Source organism: Somniosus microcephalus, chromosome 32 (assembly GCF_052327205.1).
Source record: "Somniosus microcephalus isolate GS21.2 chromosome 32, FLI_Smic_1.0, whole genome shotgun sequence".
Classification (NCBI taxonomy): domain Eukaryota; kingdom Metazoa; phylum Chordata; class Chondrichthyes; order Squaliformes; family Somniosidae; genus Somniosus; species Somniosus microcephalus.
In genome coordinates, this window is record NC_141018.1 from 39,194,440 (window position 1) to 39,210,326 (window position 15,887).

The following is a 15,887-nucleotide window of genomic DNA, read 5'->3' on the forward strand; positions in this document are numbered from 1 at the left end:
ACACAATACTCAAGATCTGCTCACCAAGGCCCTGTACAACTGCAGCAAGATATCCTTGTTCCTGTACTCAAACCCTCTCGCTATGAAGGCCAACATACCATGTGCCTTCTTAACCGCCTGCTGCACCTGCATGCTTACTTTCAGCGACTGGTGCACAAGGACGCCCAGGTCTCGTTGCACTTCCCCTTCTCCCAATCTATTGCCATTCAGATAATACTCTGCCTTCCTGTTTTTGACACCAAAGTGGATAACCTCGCATTTATCCACGTTATATTGCATCTGCCATGCTTCTGCCCAATCACCCAACCTGTCCAAATCATACTGGAGTTTCTCGGCATCCTCCTCACAGCACACACGCCCACCCAGCTTTGTGTCGTCTGCAAATTTGGAGATATTACATCTAGTTCCCTAGTCCAGATCATTAATATATATTGTGAATAGCTGGGGTCCAAGGACCGATCCCTGTGGTACCCCACTAGTCATTGCCTGCCACTCGGAAAAAGAGCCGTTTATTCCAACTCTTTGCTTTCTGTCTGCCAATCAGTTCTCTATCCAAGTCAATACCTTGCCCCCAATCCCATGTGCCTTAATTTTACACGCTAATCTCTTATGCGGGACCTTATCGAAAGCCTTTTGAAAATCCAAATACACCACATCCACTGGTTCTCCCTTATCTATTTTACCAGTTGCATCCTCAAAAAACTCCAGTGGATTAGTCAAGCACGATTTACCTTTTGTAAATCCATGTTGACTTTGTCCGATCCGGTCACTTTTTTCCAAGTGCTCTGCTATTACATCCTTTATAATGGACTCTAGCATTTTCCCCACTACCGATGTCAGGCTTACCGGTCTGTAATTGCCCGTTTTCTCTCTACCACCCTTTTTGAATAGTGGGGTAACATTAGCTACCCTCCAATCCATGGGTACTGTTCCAGAGTCTATCGAATTTTGGAAGATGACCAGCAATGCATCTACTACTTCTAGGGCCACTTCCTTAAGTACCCTAGGATGTAGATTATCAGGCCCTGGGGATTTATTGGCCTTCAATCCCATCAATTTCCCGAACACCATTTCCCTACAAATACAGATTTCTATCAGTTCCTCCCTGTCATTAGACTCTATGTTCCCCGACATCTCTGGGAGGTTATTTGTGTCCTCTCCTTTGTGAAGACAGAACTAAAATATGTATTTATAATTGGTCTGCCATTTCTTTGTTCCCCATTATAAATTCCCCTGATTCTGACTGCAAGGGACCTACGCTTGACTTCACCAATCTTTTTCTCTTCACATATCTATAAAAGATTTTACAGTCAGCTTTTAAGTTCCCTGAAAGCTTACTCTCATACTCTATTTTCCCCCTCTTAATTAATCCCTTTGTCCTCCTTTGCTGAATCCTAAACTGCTCCCAATCCTGAGGTTTACTGCTTTTTCTGGCCAATTTATATGTCCTCTCCTTGGATCTTATGCTATCCCTAATTTCCCTTGTTAGCCACGGTTGAGTCACCTTTTTTGTTTTATTTTTATGCCAAACTGGGATGAACAAATTCTGTAGTTCATCCATGCGATCTTTGAATGTTTGCCATTGCCCATCCACCGTCAACCCTTTGAGTGACATTCCCCAATCAATCCTACCCAACTCGCACCTCATACCATCATAGTCTCCTTTATTTAAATTCAGGACCCTAGTCTCTGAGTCAACTATTTCACTCTCCATTTTAATGAAGAATTCTATCATATTATGATCGCTCTGACCCTAGGGGCCTCGCATAACAAGATTGCTAATTAATCCTTTCTCATTACATAATACCCAGTCTAAGATGGCCTAATCTCTAGTTGGTTCCTCGACATATTGGTCCAGGAAACCATCCCGTATACACTCCAGGAATTCCTCCTCCACAGTATTGTTACTAATTTGGTTAGCCCAATCTATATGTAGATTAAAGTCACCCATGATAACTGCTGTGCCCTTATTGCACGCTTCTCTAATTTCCCATTTAACTTTGACATGCTCAGGAGTCACTTAAGTATTGACAACATGGCGCACTCTTAAACCAGCTAAAAAGTAAGAGAAATATAGTCCCGTGGTTTGTCTATAAACAATAAGAGAATACGCTCCCCAAATATCCCAAGAAAGCTGGTTCCATAAACTGTGGCGGTTCCTTATGTTTATGTGAACTGCTGAGCTCCAAGAGTAGCCTCGATGTGTAGACTGTCTGTGGCCCAGGTTATTGTGCACGCTGCACCTAGTTTGAGGTGAACAGAGGTCAGACAGGCATCCAACGCACACAGAAATTCACCATCGTACTTAAGAGTCTCCAAACCGAACTAGTGAGAAATCCATAGGAACCAATTCCATTTCCACACTCTCTCGCCCTGGGGATAGAGCCCAGAGATACTAGAGGTCGGCAAGAGCTAAGGCACAGGACCCAAGTGTGCATAAAATTACTGCCTTTCGAATGAGACGTTAAACCGAGGCCCCGTCTGCCCTCTCAGGTGAACGTGAAAGATCCCATGGCACTATTTCGAGGAAGAGCAGGTAAGTTCTCCCCAGCGTCCTGGCCAATATTTATCCCTCAATCAACATCACAAAAAAAAGATGATCTGGTCATTATTACATTGTTGTTTGTGGGATCTTGCCGTGCGCAAATTGGCTACCACATTTCATACAAGAGTGCCTACACTTCAAAAAGTATTTCGCTGGCTGCAAAGCGCTTTGGGACATCCTGAGGTCATGAAAGACACTATAAAAATGCAAGACTTTCTTTCTGCCAGAGTTTAACCAGCAAAATCCATGCCACTTGTTGCATAGAACACTGGTTATAGGGAGGGGTGAGAGGAGGCAACATTAAAACTGGATGAAGCAGAAGGGGTCGTGCAATCATTATATCGGGTTCAGAAATGGGGCTTAGAAGCTGAATGTGCAGGTCAGCACGCGGCAAACAAAAACTCCAATAGATTGGGAGAAAGGGAAGTGCAACGAGACCTGGGTGTCCTTGTGCACCAGTCGCTGAAGGTAAGTATGCAGGTGCAGCAGGCGGTTAAGAAGGCAAATGGTATGTTGGCCTTCATAGCGAGAGGGTTCGAGTACAGGAACAAGGATGTCTTGCTGCAGTTGTACAGGGCCTTGGTGAGACCACACCTTGAGTATTGTGTGCAGTTTTGGTCGCCTTATCTGAGGAAGGATGTTCTTGCCATGGAGGGAGTGCGGCAAAGATTCACCAGACTGATACCTGGGATGGCAGGAATGACGTATGAGGAGAGATTGGGTCGATTAGGCTTATATTCGCTGGAGTTTAGAAGATTGAGAGGGGATCTCATTGAAACTTATAAAATTCTAACAGGACTAGACAGACTAGATGCAGGAAGGATGTTCCCGATGGCAGGGGAGTCCAGAACCAGTGGTCACAGTCTAAAGATAAGGGGTAAGCCATTTAGGACAGAGATGAGGAGGAATTTCTTCACCCAGAGAGTGGTGAACCTGTGGAATTCTCTACCACAGTTGAGGCCAATTCATTAAATATATTCAAGAAGGAGTTAGATATATTTCTTAAGGCTAAAGGGATCAAGGGATATGGGGAGAAAGCAGGGACAGGGTACTGAATTTGGATGATCAGCCATGATCTCATTAAACGGCGGAGCAGATTCAAGGGGCCGAATGGCCTACTCCTGCTCCTATCTTCTATGTTTCTATGTTTCCAATTTGAGAAAGGCGATCGGAAGCTGCAGGAAACAAGTGCCTCAGCTGCTGCCCAAGTTGGAGAGTGACAGGAGCTGGTCCTGAGGGTAACGCTCCATAACAGCACCCACCTGCTACTGTCATCTTGGCGGTCCGGCTCACAATGGTTCCCAGACTATCGATAGTGGCGACGCACTGATAAAATCCCTCGTCGGGTTTGTGGTGTTTAGAATGTACCACGCTCTGTATCAACAGGGAACCTTCCGGAAGCATCTGCCTGCGTTCATCTGAAACCAGGTTTAGGAACGTCCCATCTTTTCTCCACTCAATTTTGGCGGCGGGTTCAGCGAACACCGAACAGTTCAGTATAACCGAGGAGCCTCGTATCGCAAGCGTATCTGCTGGTTCCACCGTGAAGTAGAAAGGGGTGAATGTTCGGATGACAGATTCTGCAGAGAAACAGAGAAGCAACATTAAATTAAAAGAGTCATAGAATAGTATAACACAGAAGGAGGCCATTCGGCCCATCGAAGAGCAATCCAGTTAGTCCCACCGCCCCCGTTCTTTCCCCATATCCCTGCAATTTTTCTCCTTCAAGTATTTATCCACTTCCCTTTTGAAGGCTACGATTGAATTTTTATCCACCACCCTACAGAACACTTCATAAATTGAGTTGCACCCCCTTTGGGGTGTTAACTTCGCTGGAGTGCTACTTTTAGCACCCCGGAAAAATGAGCGCCTCCCGTGGCCGAAATTGAGTGGTAGCGCCCCAAGACGGAAGCGGGGTGCTACTGGAAGCGTCCCACCTCCCTCTTGGGGCGCTGCGAGGGAACTGCGGCACGTCACGCCGCGGTATTGCAAGCCTTCCTTCCCTTCTAAAAGGGGGGGGGCCTTGCGCACCGCGACCCGGGGCCCAGCTGGGCCACCAGGGATCGGAGTGCCGGCAAAAGAGCCTGGCACTCAAGAGAAATGCCGGGCTCACGGAGCGCAGCCAGCACTCCGCAGGGGGGGTGGGGGGGCGGGTCAGGAGGCCGGGAATGGCAGTGGAGGCAGGTGCTGGCAGGTGGCCAGCAACAAAAATGGCCACCCAACATCTCGCTTTTAAATAGCACCGCCCCGGCCGCAGGTAGGCCCCCCTGACCCCGTTGGACATAGCGCCCGGCGGTAAGTCAGGGGGCGCTATTGAAGATCACGGCCAGGGCGCTGCGCACGGCGATGACGTCACTGCCGGCGGCACTGCGCCGCTAACCTCCTGCTGAATTTCGCGGGAGGCGTTGCCGGCGCCACGCCCGGGCACTAGTTGCTTTGCACCCCATTAGCGCTCTTGGGGCGCTAACGAGAGGCGCAAAGCAACCAAATTTCCCCCCCCCCCGACCTTGTGTTTAAAAAAAATTGTCCAACAGTGGGGCAGTTCAGTGCGGAAATATAACAGATTGTGACATTAACACAGGAACATCACCACCAGATCCACAGCCAGCCCATAAACCAGCCAACGCTGAAGGAATCAGTCAAAATCCCCAGAGTGCCCAGTGGATGAATGCACTGCCCAGTGTCGGATGGTAGGAATGTCCCAGGAGCTTTCCGCAGCAGCAAGTCTTTGCTGACGAAGCTGAGCTCAATTGGGGCAGCAATACATGCACTGCCTTCGGCTTCAATATGGAGGGCTGGGGAAATTGAGCAGGACTCTCTCTCCTGATCACTACCCAGTCACCTCAGCAGGAAAGCAAACCTGTGGATGCCGACTGGATAGAATCAGCTGTGATGCCCCCCGTGGTTAAATTGCCTGCTGATACTCATCGTCATGTCTTACGTGGAGGATGGCCATTTGGGCTAGGGACCAAAGGGCTGCTCGCACCCAGGGAGCTGCGCCCCAGCATGGGTTAGCGTCTCAGGAGAAAGGAGAAGAAATCTGGAGTGTGGCTGGAAAGCGAGTGAAATGAATGAGGATGGAGATTTGCAGATGTGACTGGAGGCTGAGCCAAGGCTGGCCAACACTCAATGGGAACTGTAATTTAGATTTCAGAAATGCAAATCAGGTGCACGGCTGCACATCGAGACTGTGCTTCTACCACATAAAGATTCCACACACTGGAACACAAGACGCAGCCTGACACACACTTATTATTAATGTGAAATAAAGCCCACTGCTATCACTGAAAATGTGTCATTTGGTCCTTCAAAGCAACGTGTCGAGATTCTGATCAACACGTTAAACACCAACACTGTGCTGAGTCTTGTTAGCAGCTCCAAGCACCCTCTGACTATTTAATTCCTCTTCAGCTAATCCTACTTCCCATCGTATTGTAGACAATCCTTTTATCTGAGCACCTAGCTGTTAGCTCTGAGAATTCGAGCACCTCACAGGCTCTCAGTAAGTTGGCTCCACAGTAATATCTGGAACTCTTACACCAAGACTCCGCTTCCACAATGGCCTGGTGGCTAAAACATCACCCAGGTACAGGACTGAGCCATACTGACCAGAAAGCCCCAAGTTCCATCACTAGTCCGTGCTGACTTACCTGATCTCACTCAGGTTGCTAGTAAGGGGAGCTACAAATGGCCTCAGAGTTCATGCTCCTGGTCATTATCTGGTAACTCCTGCCAGAGATTAAACATCTCGGATGATGATAGGATTGTCCTCCACAGTTGAATAGCCTGTTGGTGCACTTTGTCAACCTCGTACTTGAAGAATGGCTATTTAAGTGAAGTATTAGAGCGCTTGGTGGCCTATGCAACTGTACCCCAGTGAGAGTCAGCACCTTGAGGAACTGTACCCCAGTGAGAGTCAGCACCTTCAGGAACTGTACCCCAGTGAGAATCGGCACCTTCAGGAACTGTACCCCAGTGAGAGTCAGCACCTTCAGGAACTGTACCCCAGTGAGAGTCAGCACCTTCAGGAACTGTATCCCAGTGAGAGTCAGCACCTTCAGGAACTGTACCCCAGTGAGAGTCAGTACCTTCAGGAACTGTACCCCAGTGAGAGTCAGCGCCTTCAGGAACCATACCCCAGTGAGAGTCAGCACCTTCAGGAACTGTATCCCAGTGAGAGTCAGCACCTTCAGGAACTGTACCCCAGTGAGAGTCAGCACCTTCAGGAACTGTACCCCAGTGAGAGTCAGCACCTTCAGGAACTGTACCCCAGTGAGAGTCAGCACCTTCAGGGACTGTACCCCAGTGAGAGTCAGCACCTTCAGGAACTGTACCCCAGTGAGAGTGAGCACCTTCAGGAACTGTACCCCAGTGAGAGTCAGCACCTTCAGGAACTGTACCCCAGTGAGAGTCAGCACCTTCAGGAACTGTACCCCAGTGAGAGTCAGCACCTTCAGGAACTGTACCCCAGTGAGAGTCAGCACCTTCAGGAACTGTACCCCAGTGAGAGTCAGCACCTTCAGGAACTGTACCCCAGTGAGAGTCAGCACCTTCAGGAACTGTACCCCAGTGAGAGTCGGCGCCTTCAGGAACTGTACCCCAGTGAGAGTCAACACCTTCAGGAACTGTACCCCAGTGAGAGTCAGCACCTTCAGGAACTGTACCCCAGTGAGAGTCAACACCTTCAGGAACTGTACCCCAGTGAGAGTCAGCACCTTCAGGAACTGGACCCCAGTGAGAGTCAGCACCTTCAGTATCTGTACCCCAGTGAGAGTCAGCACCTTCAGTATCTGTACCCCAGTGAGAGTCTGCACCTTCAGGAACTGTACCCCAGTGAGAGTCTGTACCTTCAGGAGAGATGGCGAAATACAAGGTGTGAAGAAAAATGACATCTATCCAGTGATGATATGCCCCAAAATGTCTTCCTGGTGATTGTAAATCAACAACATGATGCAGCAGCTACTAAAAGTGCTGGTTACAAGACAGGACAGCCAGCACCAGCCTGTCACCAGATGCTGTGACAGGATGTCTAACAACAACAACTTGTATTTATATAGCACCTTTAACGTAGTAAAACGTCCCAAGGTGCATCACAGGAGTATTAAAAGACAACAATTTGACACTGAGTTACATAAGGGGAAATTAGGGCAGGCTTGGTCAAAGAGGTAGGTTTTAAGGAGTGTCTTAAAGGAGGAAAGAGGGGTAGCGAGGCGGACAGGTTTAGGCAGGGAATTCCAGAGCTTAGGGCCGAGGCAACAGAAGGCACGGCCACCAATGGTTGAGCGATTATAATCAGGGATGCTCAAGAGGGCAGAATTAGAGGAGCGCAGATATCTCGGGGGGTTGTGGGGCTGAAGGAGATTACAGAGATAGGGAGCAGATGGGCGGCCCATGATGGTCCTTATTGCAAGCAGCCTCTGCTGACAGGAACATTAGTGCCGGTCTAACCGTGCCTTCAGCTTATGAGGCCAAATTGGTGGGACTATCTAGTGACTCTTGCTGGGAGATGAGCAGGTGACAACAGAATCCAGCTCAGTCATGACATCCTCCATCGTCGGATGGTCTGCCAACACTCACTGGCTAGGTTAGTGCATGAGAACAATGCCTTGGGCGAGGTATTGGAGGTTGCTGGTACCCAGGGAACTGCACCCCAGCATCACCATTAGACAGAAGGGAAGAAAAAGGGTTTGTGTTACTGTGTATGTTCAGTGAGACCAAGTAAGACTGCATACAGTTGACGTTGCGATTACGCAGGGTTATTTGAGGTGGGACTGTCAGTAGGTTGTCACTGCATCACCTCCTTGAGGCCTTTGATGCCCATCTGGAGTTTGGAAACGGAACAACAAAGTCACTACAAAAGAGTGCATGTGGGGTAATACAGAAGCTTGGTGGAGGAATCTGGATGATATACAAGTCACTCTCACATTGAACTCTCTCTCGCTGCTCTGGCAGCTTGTCCTAACTCACACCAAGTCCCGTTCACCCATCACCCCTGTGCTCGCTGACCTACATTGGCTCCCGGTTAAGCAACGCCTCGATTTCAAAATTCTCATCCTTGTTTTCAAATCCCTCCATAGCCTCGCCCCTCCCTATCCCTGTAATCTCCTCCAGCCCCATAACTCCACCACCTCCACCACCACCCCCCCACCCCCCGCGATCTCTGCGCTCCTCTAATTCTGCCCTCTTGAGCATCCCTGATTATAATCGCTCAACCATTGGTGGCCGTGCCTTCAGCTGTCTAAGTGCTAAGCTCTGGAATTACCTCCCTAAACCTCTCCACCTCTCTCTCCTTCTTTAAGACGCTCCTTAAAACCGACCTCTTTGACCAAACATTTGGTCATCTGCCCTAATTTCTCCTTATGTGGTTCGGTGTTAAATTGTTGTCTTTTAATACTCCTGTGAAGCGCCTTGGGATGTTTTACTACATTAAAGGTGCTATATAAATACAAGTTGTTGTTGTTGTATTTGTTATCTCATAATTAGAAGTTATTACAAAGCCCCCATTTTCCTGTTCAGGGGATGTTAAGGATCCCACAGCACTACACGAACAGCAGGGAGTTTTCCTCGGAGTCTTGGTCAACATTCTTCCCACATCCAACAATACCAAAAACAATCTGTGGAATGTTGTGGTGCATAAAATGGAGGTCATGTTTGCCTAGATGGCAGCAGCAGCTGCATTTCAAAGTCATTCACTGTATGTGAAGCACTTTGAGACATTTCTGAGTGGCTTCGTTTTTTCTTTTCAATTTCCCCCACTCCACACAAAAATAACAATGCCCATAACAGAAAAATAGGAGCAGGAGTCGGCCATTCGGCCCTTCGAGCCTGCTCCGCCATCCAATATGATCATGGCTGGTCCTCTATCTCAATACCATGTTCCCGCTCTCTCCCCATACCCCTTGATGCCTTTTGTGTCTCGAACAACGTGAGATTGGGTTAAACTGGAGTAAGGTGGCACAGAGTTGAAATTTCACACGGTAAACCTTTCCAGGACTGGGGTGTTAAAATAGGGGCTGACCGTACTCTGAGACACTGAAGCAGACAGCATCACTGAAAACCCAAGAGGATGATAAGGCAGCGAGTACAAGCGTCCTGGTAGAATTCCACATCACTCTGATGACTGGAGACTCTATAATGTTAACGACACCCTTGATATTCTGTCTAGAGGATATCATTTTGAGGGAATCGGATTAACATCAATTGAGATTCTGTTAGTAACGCAGGTTAGTGGCTAGGAGGAGGTACCGAGCCCAACAGCATGAGGAAGCTGGATTCGAAGTACAGGTACAGTCGAATAATACTCTTGCACCGTTTGACCCAGTAACTTCTCCTTGCCTGTACCTAGTGTTTCTTGATTTGATATTACTCCAACTGCCTCACACTCAGGCTCAGTAACTCCTTCAAGCCAGATGATGCCAGTACTATCTTTCTGAAAACAGCAGGAACAGACATAAAAATAAAAGATATATTAATTAAATCATTGGTATGTCTCTCACTGATGGTGAGATGTCCTCTTTTAAACAGCACTTGGAGCAGACTTGATTTGAAATGCTGAGAATGAAATGAATTGGCGACAGGGAGAAAGAAACTCATGGGGGCAGCCTACGGGTAAACGACATCTCGGAGCAGCTACACTCTGAGTGACAGAACAAAGGCAGCCAGTTTCAATAAGAGCTGCCCACTCTCATATTACCTCCATCACATTGTGACAAGCTTCTCAAAGGATCACGACCGACAGTCCTCCAGCTCCCTTCCATCATGTCTCTCGTGCCATTTCCTGGCCCAATCAACGCTGCTCCACATCACCTCTGCACCCTACAAAGCAGAAAGCTCGGGCTGAAGTCACCTTGCTGAGAGCTGCCTGTGCTCTGCAGCTTCTTTGGCTGATTTGCACCCAACCGTAGTAGGGATCGGTAGATACTCATTGTACATCTTGCCTCTCTGCTAATTCGGACATTTGGTTCATCCACTCTGACGCCGCACCACCAGTTACCTCCTCTCCCAAAGGTGCTGAGCGACCCCTTGCTGGGATACAGCTCTCCGGGCACCAGCAGCTCTCTTGTGCTTCACCCTAATGTCTATTCTATATGTCTGACTTCAATCAGTGCTCATGCTATAACTCCTCAGAATGCTCCATCTGGCTTTAATACAATGCATACTGGGGCATTACATTTCAACCACCAGTAAAGGTCCAGCAATTAAAATTCACATTCAGTGAGTGGGGGGGTCACACACACATATAATACATCCCCTCATTGACATGAGTGACACTGATAAGAACTGATGAGCGCAGTTAAAGCTAATTGTATTTGAACAGCTCCTTAATGAAGAGCTCACTATAGCCAATGACCTAATACCTTCTTAAACAGACCATGTTTTCAGACTTGCGGTCGTGTCACACACTTACAATTAAAGACACTCCACCCTTATAACAGCCCTCAGAAGCCAAACACTTCTACTGGAGCACTGGTTCTTGTGAATGTACATCATCAGAACCTGGAACACGAGACGCTGAGCAACTCAGGTCTAGTACCTTTAGAAAACACTGCTAGAGTAGAGACTTACTGAGGCTGAGAGTGCACAACACTGAGACCCTTATAATGAGGGTAAGAAACAAAGCGACTGAGAGGAGCTATCCAGAGACAGAGGTAGATACAAGAGAGAGGGGAAGAGAGCGAGAGAGAGGGCAAGAGAGCGAGAGAGAGGGCAAGAGAGAGGGGAAGAGAGCGAGAGAGAGGGGAAGAGAGCGAGAGAGAGGGGAAGAGAGCGAGAGGGGAAGAGAGCGAGAGAGGGGGGAAGAAAGCGAGAGAGAGGGGAAGAGAGCGAGAGAGAGGGGAAGAGAGCGAGAGAGAGGGGAAGAGAGCGAGAGAGAGGGGAAGAGAGCGAGAGAGAGGGGAAGAGAGCGAGAGAGGGGGGAAGAGAGCGAGAGAGAGGGGAAGAGAGCGAGAGAGAGGGGAAGAGAGCGAGAGAGAGGGGAAGAGAGCGAGAGAGAGGGGAAGAGAGCGAGAGAGACGGGAAGAGAGCGAGAGAGACGGGAAGAGAGCGAGAGAGAGGGGAAGAGAGCGAGAGAGAGGGGAAGAGAGCGAGAGAGAGGGGAAGAGAGCGAGAGAGGGGGGAAGAGGGCGAGAGAGGGGGGAAGAGAGCGAGAGAGAGGGGAAGAGAGCGAGAGAGAGGGGAAGAGAGCGAGAGACAGAGCAAGAGAGCGAGAGAGAGGGGAAGAGAGCTAGAGACAGAGCAAGAGAGCGAGAGAGATGGGAAGAGAGCGAGAGAGGGGAAGAGAGCGAGAGAGAGGGGAAGAGAGCGAGAGGGGAAGAGAGCGAGAGACAGAGCAAGAGAGCGAGAGAGAGGGCAAGAGAGCGAGAGAGAGGGGAAGAGAGCGAGAGACAGAGCAAGAGAGCGAGAGAGATGGGAAGAGAGCGAGAGAGGGGAAGAGAGCGAGAGGGGAAGAGAGCGAGAGAGAGGGGAAGAGAGCGAGAGAGAGGGGAAGAGAGCGAGAGACAGAGCAAGAGAGCGAGAGAGAGGGGAAGAGAGCGAGAGAGAGGGGAAGAGAGCGAGAGACAGAGCAAGAGAGCGAGAGAGAGGGGAAGAGAGGGGAAGAGAGCGAGAGAGAGGGGAAGAGAGCGAGAGACAGAGCAAGAGAGCGAGAGAGAGGGGAAGAGAGCGAGAGAGAGGGGAAGAGAGCGAGAGAGAGAGCAAGAGAGCGAGAGAGATGGGAAGAGAGCGAGAGAGGGGAAGAGAGCGAGAGACAGAGCAAGAGAGCGAGAGAGAGGGGAAGAGAGCGAGAGAGAGCAAGAGAGCGAGAGAGAGGGGAAGAGAGCGAGAGAGAGAGCGAGAGAGAGGGGAAGAGAGCGAGAGACAGAGCAAGAGAGCGAGAGACAGAGCAAGAGAGCGAGAGAGAGGGGAAGAGAGCGAGAGAGAGGGGAAGAGAGCGAGAGAGAGGGGAAGAGAGCGAGAGAGAGGGGAAGAGAGCGAGAGAGAGGGGAAGAGAGCGAGAGAGGGGAAGAGAGCGAGAGAGAGGGGAAGAGAGCGAGACAGAGGGGAAGAGAGCGAGAGAGAGGGGAAGAGAGCGAGAGAGAGGGGAAGAGAGCGAGAGAGAGGGGAAGAGAGCGAGAGAGGGGAAGAGAGCGAGAGAGGGGAAGAGAGCGAGAGAGAGGGGAAGAGAGCGAGAGAGAGGGGAAGAGAGCGAGAGAGAGGGGAAGAGAGCGAGAGAGAGGGGAAGAGAGCGAGAGAGAGGGGAAGAGAGCGAGAGAGGGGAAGAGAGCGAGAGAGAGGGGAAGAGAGCGAGAGAGAGGGGAAGAGAGCGAGAGAGAGGGGAAGAGAGCGAGAGCGAAGGGAAGAGAGCGAGAGAGAGGGGAAGAGAGCGAGAGACAGAGCAAGAGAGCGAGAGAGAGGGGAAGAGAGCGAGAGGGGGGGAAGAGAGCGAGAGAGAGGGGAAGAGAGCGAGAGAGGGGAAGAGAGCGAGAGAGACGGGAAGAGAGCGAGAGAGGGGGGAAGAGAGCGAGAGAGACGGGAAGAGAGCGAGAGAGGGGGGAAGAGAGCGAGAGAGAGGGGAAGAGAGCGAGAGAGAGGGGAAGAGAGCGAGAGAGAGGGGAAGAGAGCGAGAGACAGAGCAAGAGAGCAAGAGAGAGGGGAAGAGAGCGAGAGAGAGGGGAAGAGAGCGAGAGGGGAAGAGAGCGAGAGGGGAAGAGAGCGAGAGAGAGGGGAAGAGAGCGAGAGAGAGGGGAAGAGAGCGAGAGACAGAGCAAGAGAGCGAGAGAGAGGGGAAGAGAGCGAGAGAGAGCAAGCGAGCGAGAGAGATGGGAAGAGAGCGAGAGAGGGGAAGAGAGCGAGAGACAGAGCAAGAGAGCGAGAGAGAGGGGAAGAGAGCGAGAGAGAGAGCGAGAGAGAGAGGAAGAGAGCGAGAGAGAGAGCGAGAGAGAGGGGAAGAGAGCGAGAGACAGAGCAAGAGAGCGAGAGACAGAGCAAGAGAGCGAGAGAGAGGGGAAGAGAGCGAGAGAGAGGGGAAGAGAGCGAGAGAGAGGGGAAGAGAGCGAGAGAGAGGGGAAGAGAGCGAGAGAGGGGAAGAGAGCGAGAGAGAGGGGAAGAGAGCGAGAGAGAGGGGAAGAGAGCGAGAGAGGGGAAGAGAGCGAGAGAGGGGAAGAGAGCGAGAGAGAGGGGAAGAGAGCGAGAGAGAGGGGAAGAGAGCGAGAGAGAGGGGAAGAGAGCGAGAGAGAGGGGAAGAGAGCGAGAGAGAGGGGAAGAGAGCGAGAGAGGGGAAGAGAGCGAGAGCGAAGGGAAGAGAGCGAGAGAGAGGGGAAGAGAGCGAGAGACAGAGCAAGAGAGCGAGAGAGAGGGGAAGAGAGCGAGAGGGGGGAAGAGAGCGAGAGAGAGGGGAAGAGAGCGAGAGAGGGGAAGAGAGCGAGAGAGACGGGAAGAGAGCGAGAGAGGGGGGAAGAGAGCGAGAGAGACGGGAAGAGAGCGAGAGAGGGGGGAAGAGAGTGAGAGAGAGGGGAAGAGAGCGAGAGAGAGGGGAAGAGAGCGAGAGACAGAGCAAGAGAGCAAGAGAGAGGGGAAGAGAGCGAGAGAGAGGGGAAGAGAGCGAGAGGGGAAGAGAGCGAGAGAGAGGGGAAGAGAGCGAGAGAGAGGGGAAGAGAGCGAGAGACAGAGCAAGAGAGCGAGAGAGAGGGGAAGAGAGCGAGAGAGAGGGGAAGAGAGCGAGAGAGAGCAAGAGAGCGAGAGAGAGCAAGAGAGCGAGAGACAGAGCAAGAGAGCGAGAGAGAGGGGAAGAGAGCGAGAGAGAGGGGAAGAGAGCGAGAGAGAGGGGAAGAGAGCGAGAGAGAGGGGAAGAGACCGAGAGAGAGGGGAAGAGAGCGAGATACAGAGCAAGAGAGCGAGAGAGAGGGGAAGAGAGCGAGAGAGAGCAAGAGAGCGAGAGAGAGCAAGAGAGCGAGAGAGCGAGAGAGAGGGGAAGAGAGCGAGAGAGAGGGGAAGAGAGCGAGAGCGAGGGGAAGAGAGCGAGAGACAGAGCAAGAGAGCGAGAGAGAGGGAAAGAGAGCGAGAGCGAGGGGAAGAGAGCGAGAGACAGAGCAAGAGAGCGAGAGAGAGGGGAAGAGAGCGAGAGCGAGGGGAAGAGAGTGAGAGAGGGGGGAAGAGAGCGAGAGACAGAGCAAGAGAGCGAGAGAGAGGGGAAGAGAGCGAGAGAGAAATAGACAGAAAGTAAGAGAGTTGGATATAAGAACATAAGAAATAGGAGAAAGACTAGGCCATTTGGCCCGTCGAGCCTGCTCCACCAATCAATATCCTGAGACTGTGACCCCTGGTTCTAGACTCCCCAGCCAGGGGAAACATCCTCCCTGCATCTACCCTGTCAAGCCCTGTATGAATTTTGTATGTTTCAATGAGATCACCTCTCATTCTTCTAAACTCCAGAGAATATAGGCCTCGTCTACTCAATCTCTCCTCATAGGACAATCCCCCCATCCCAGGAAGCCGCCTGGTGAACCTTCGTTACACTCCCTCTATGGCAAGTATATCCTTCCTTAGGTGAGGAGACCAAAACTGTACACAGTACTCCAGGTGTGGTCTCACCAGGGCCCTATATAATTGCAGTAAGACGTCTTTACTCTTATACTCCAATCCTCTTGTAATAAAGGCCAACATACCATTTGCTTTCCTAATTGCTTGCTGTACCTGCATGTTAACTTTCAGTGATTCGTGTACAAGGACACCCAGGTCCCTCTGAACACCAACATTTCCCAATCTCTCACCATTTAAAAAATACTCTGCTTCTCTATTTTTCCTACCGAAGTGGATAACTTCACATTTCTCCACATTATATTCCATTTGCCATGTTCTTACCCACTCACTTAGCTTGTCTATATCCCCTTGAAGCCTCCTTGCATCCTCCTCACAACTTACATTCCCACCCAGCTTTGTATCATCAGCAAACTTGGATATATTACGTTTAGTCCTCATCCAAATCATTGATGTAGATTGTGAATAGCTGAGGCCCAAGCACTGATCCTTGCGGTACCCCACTAGTTACAGCCTGCCAACCTGAAAATGACCCGTTTATTCCTACTCTCTGTTTTCTGTCCTTTAACCAATCCTCAATCCATGCTAGTATATTATCCCTAATCCCATGAGCCCTAAATTTGTTTAATAACCTCTTGTGTGGCACCTTATCGAATGCTTTCTGAAAATCCAAATACACCACATCCACTGGTTCCCCCTTATCTATTCTACTAGTTACAGCCTCAAAAAACTCTAACAGATTTGTCAAACACGATTTCCCTTCCATAAATCCGTGCTGACTCTGCCCAATCCTATTATTATTTCTAAGTGCCCTGTTACCACATCCTTA

The 15,887-nt window shown here is 50.2% G+C and overlaps 1 protein-coding gene across 8 annotated transcripts in view; it reads right to left on the reverse strand.

Moving 5' to 3' along the window:
* Positions 1-15,887, reverse strand: part of LOC147097457 (neogenin-like) — a 217,927-nt gene that overhangs the window by 153,138 nt on the left and 48,902 nt on the right. For all 8 annotated transcript variants that reach the window (XM_085972461.1, XM_085972460.1, XM_085972459.1 and 5 more), the window contains exon 2: positions 3,808-4,125. In XM_085972461.1, the coding sequence (XP_085828587.1) occupies positions 3,808-4,125 (318 nt within the window). The remainder of the gene's footprint in view (positions 1-3,807; positions 4,126-15,887) is intronic.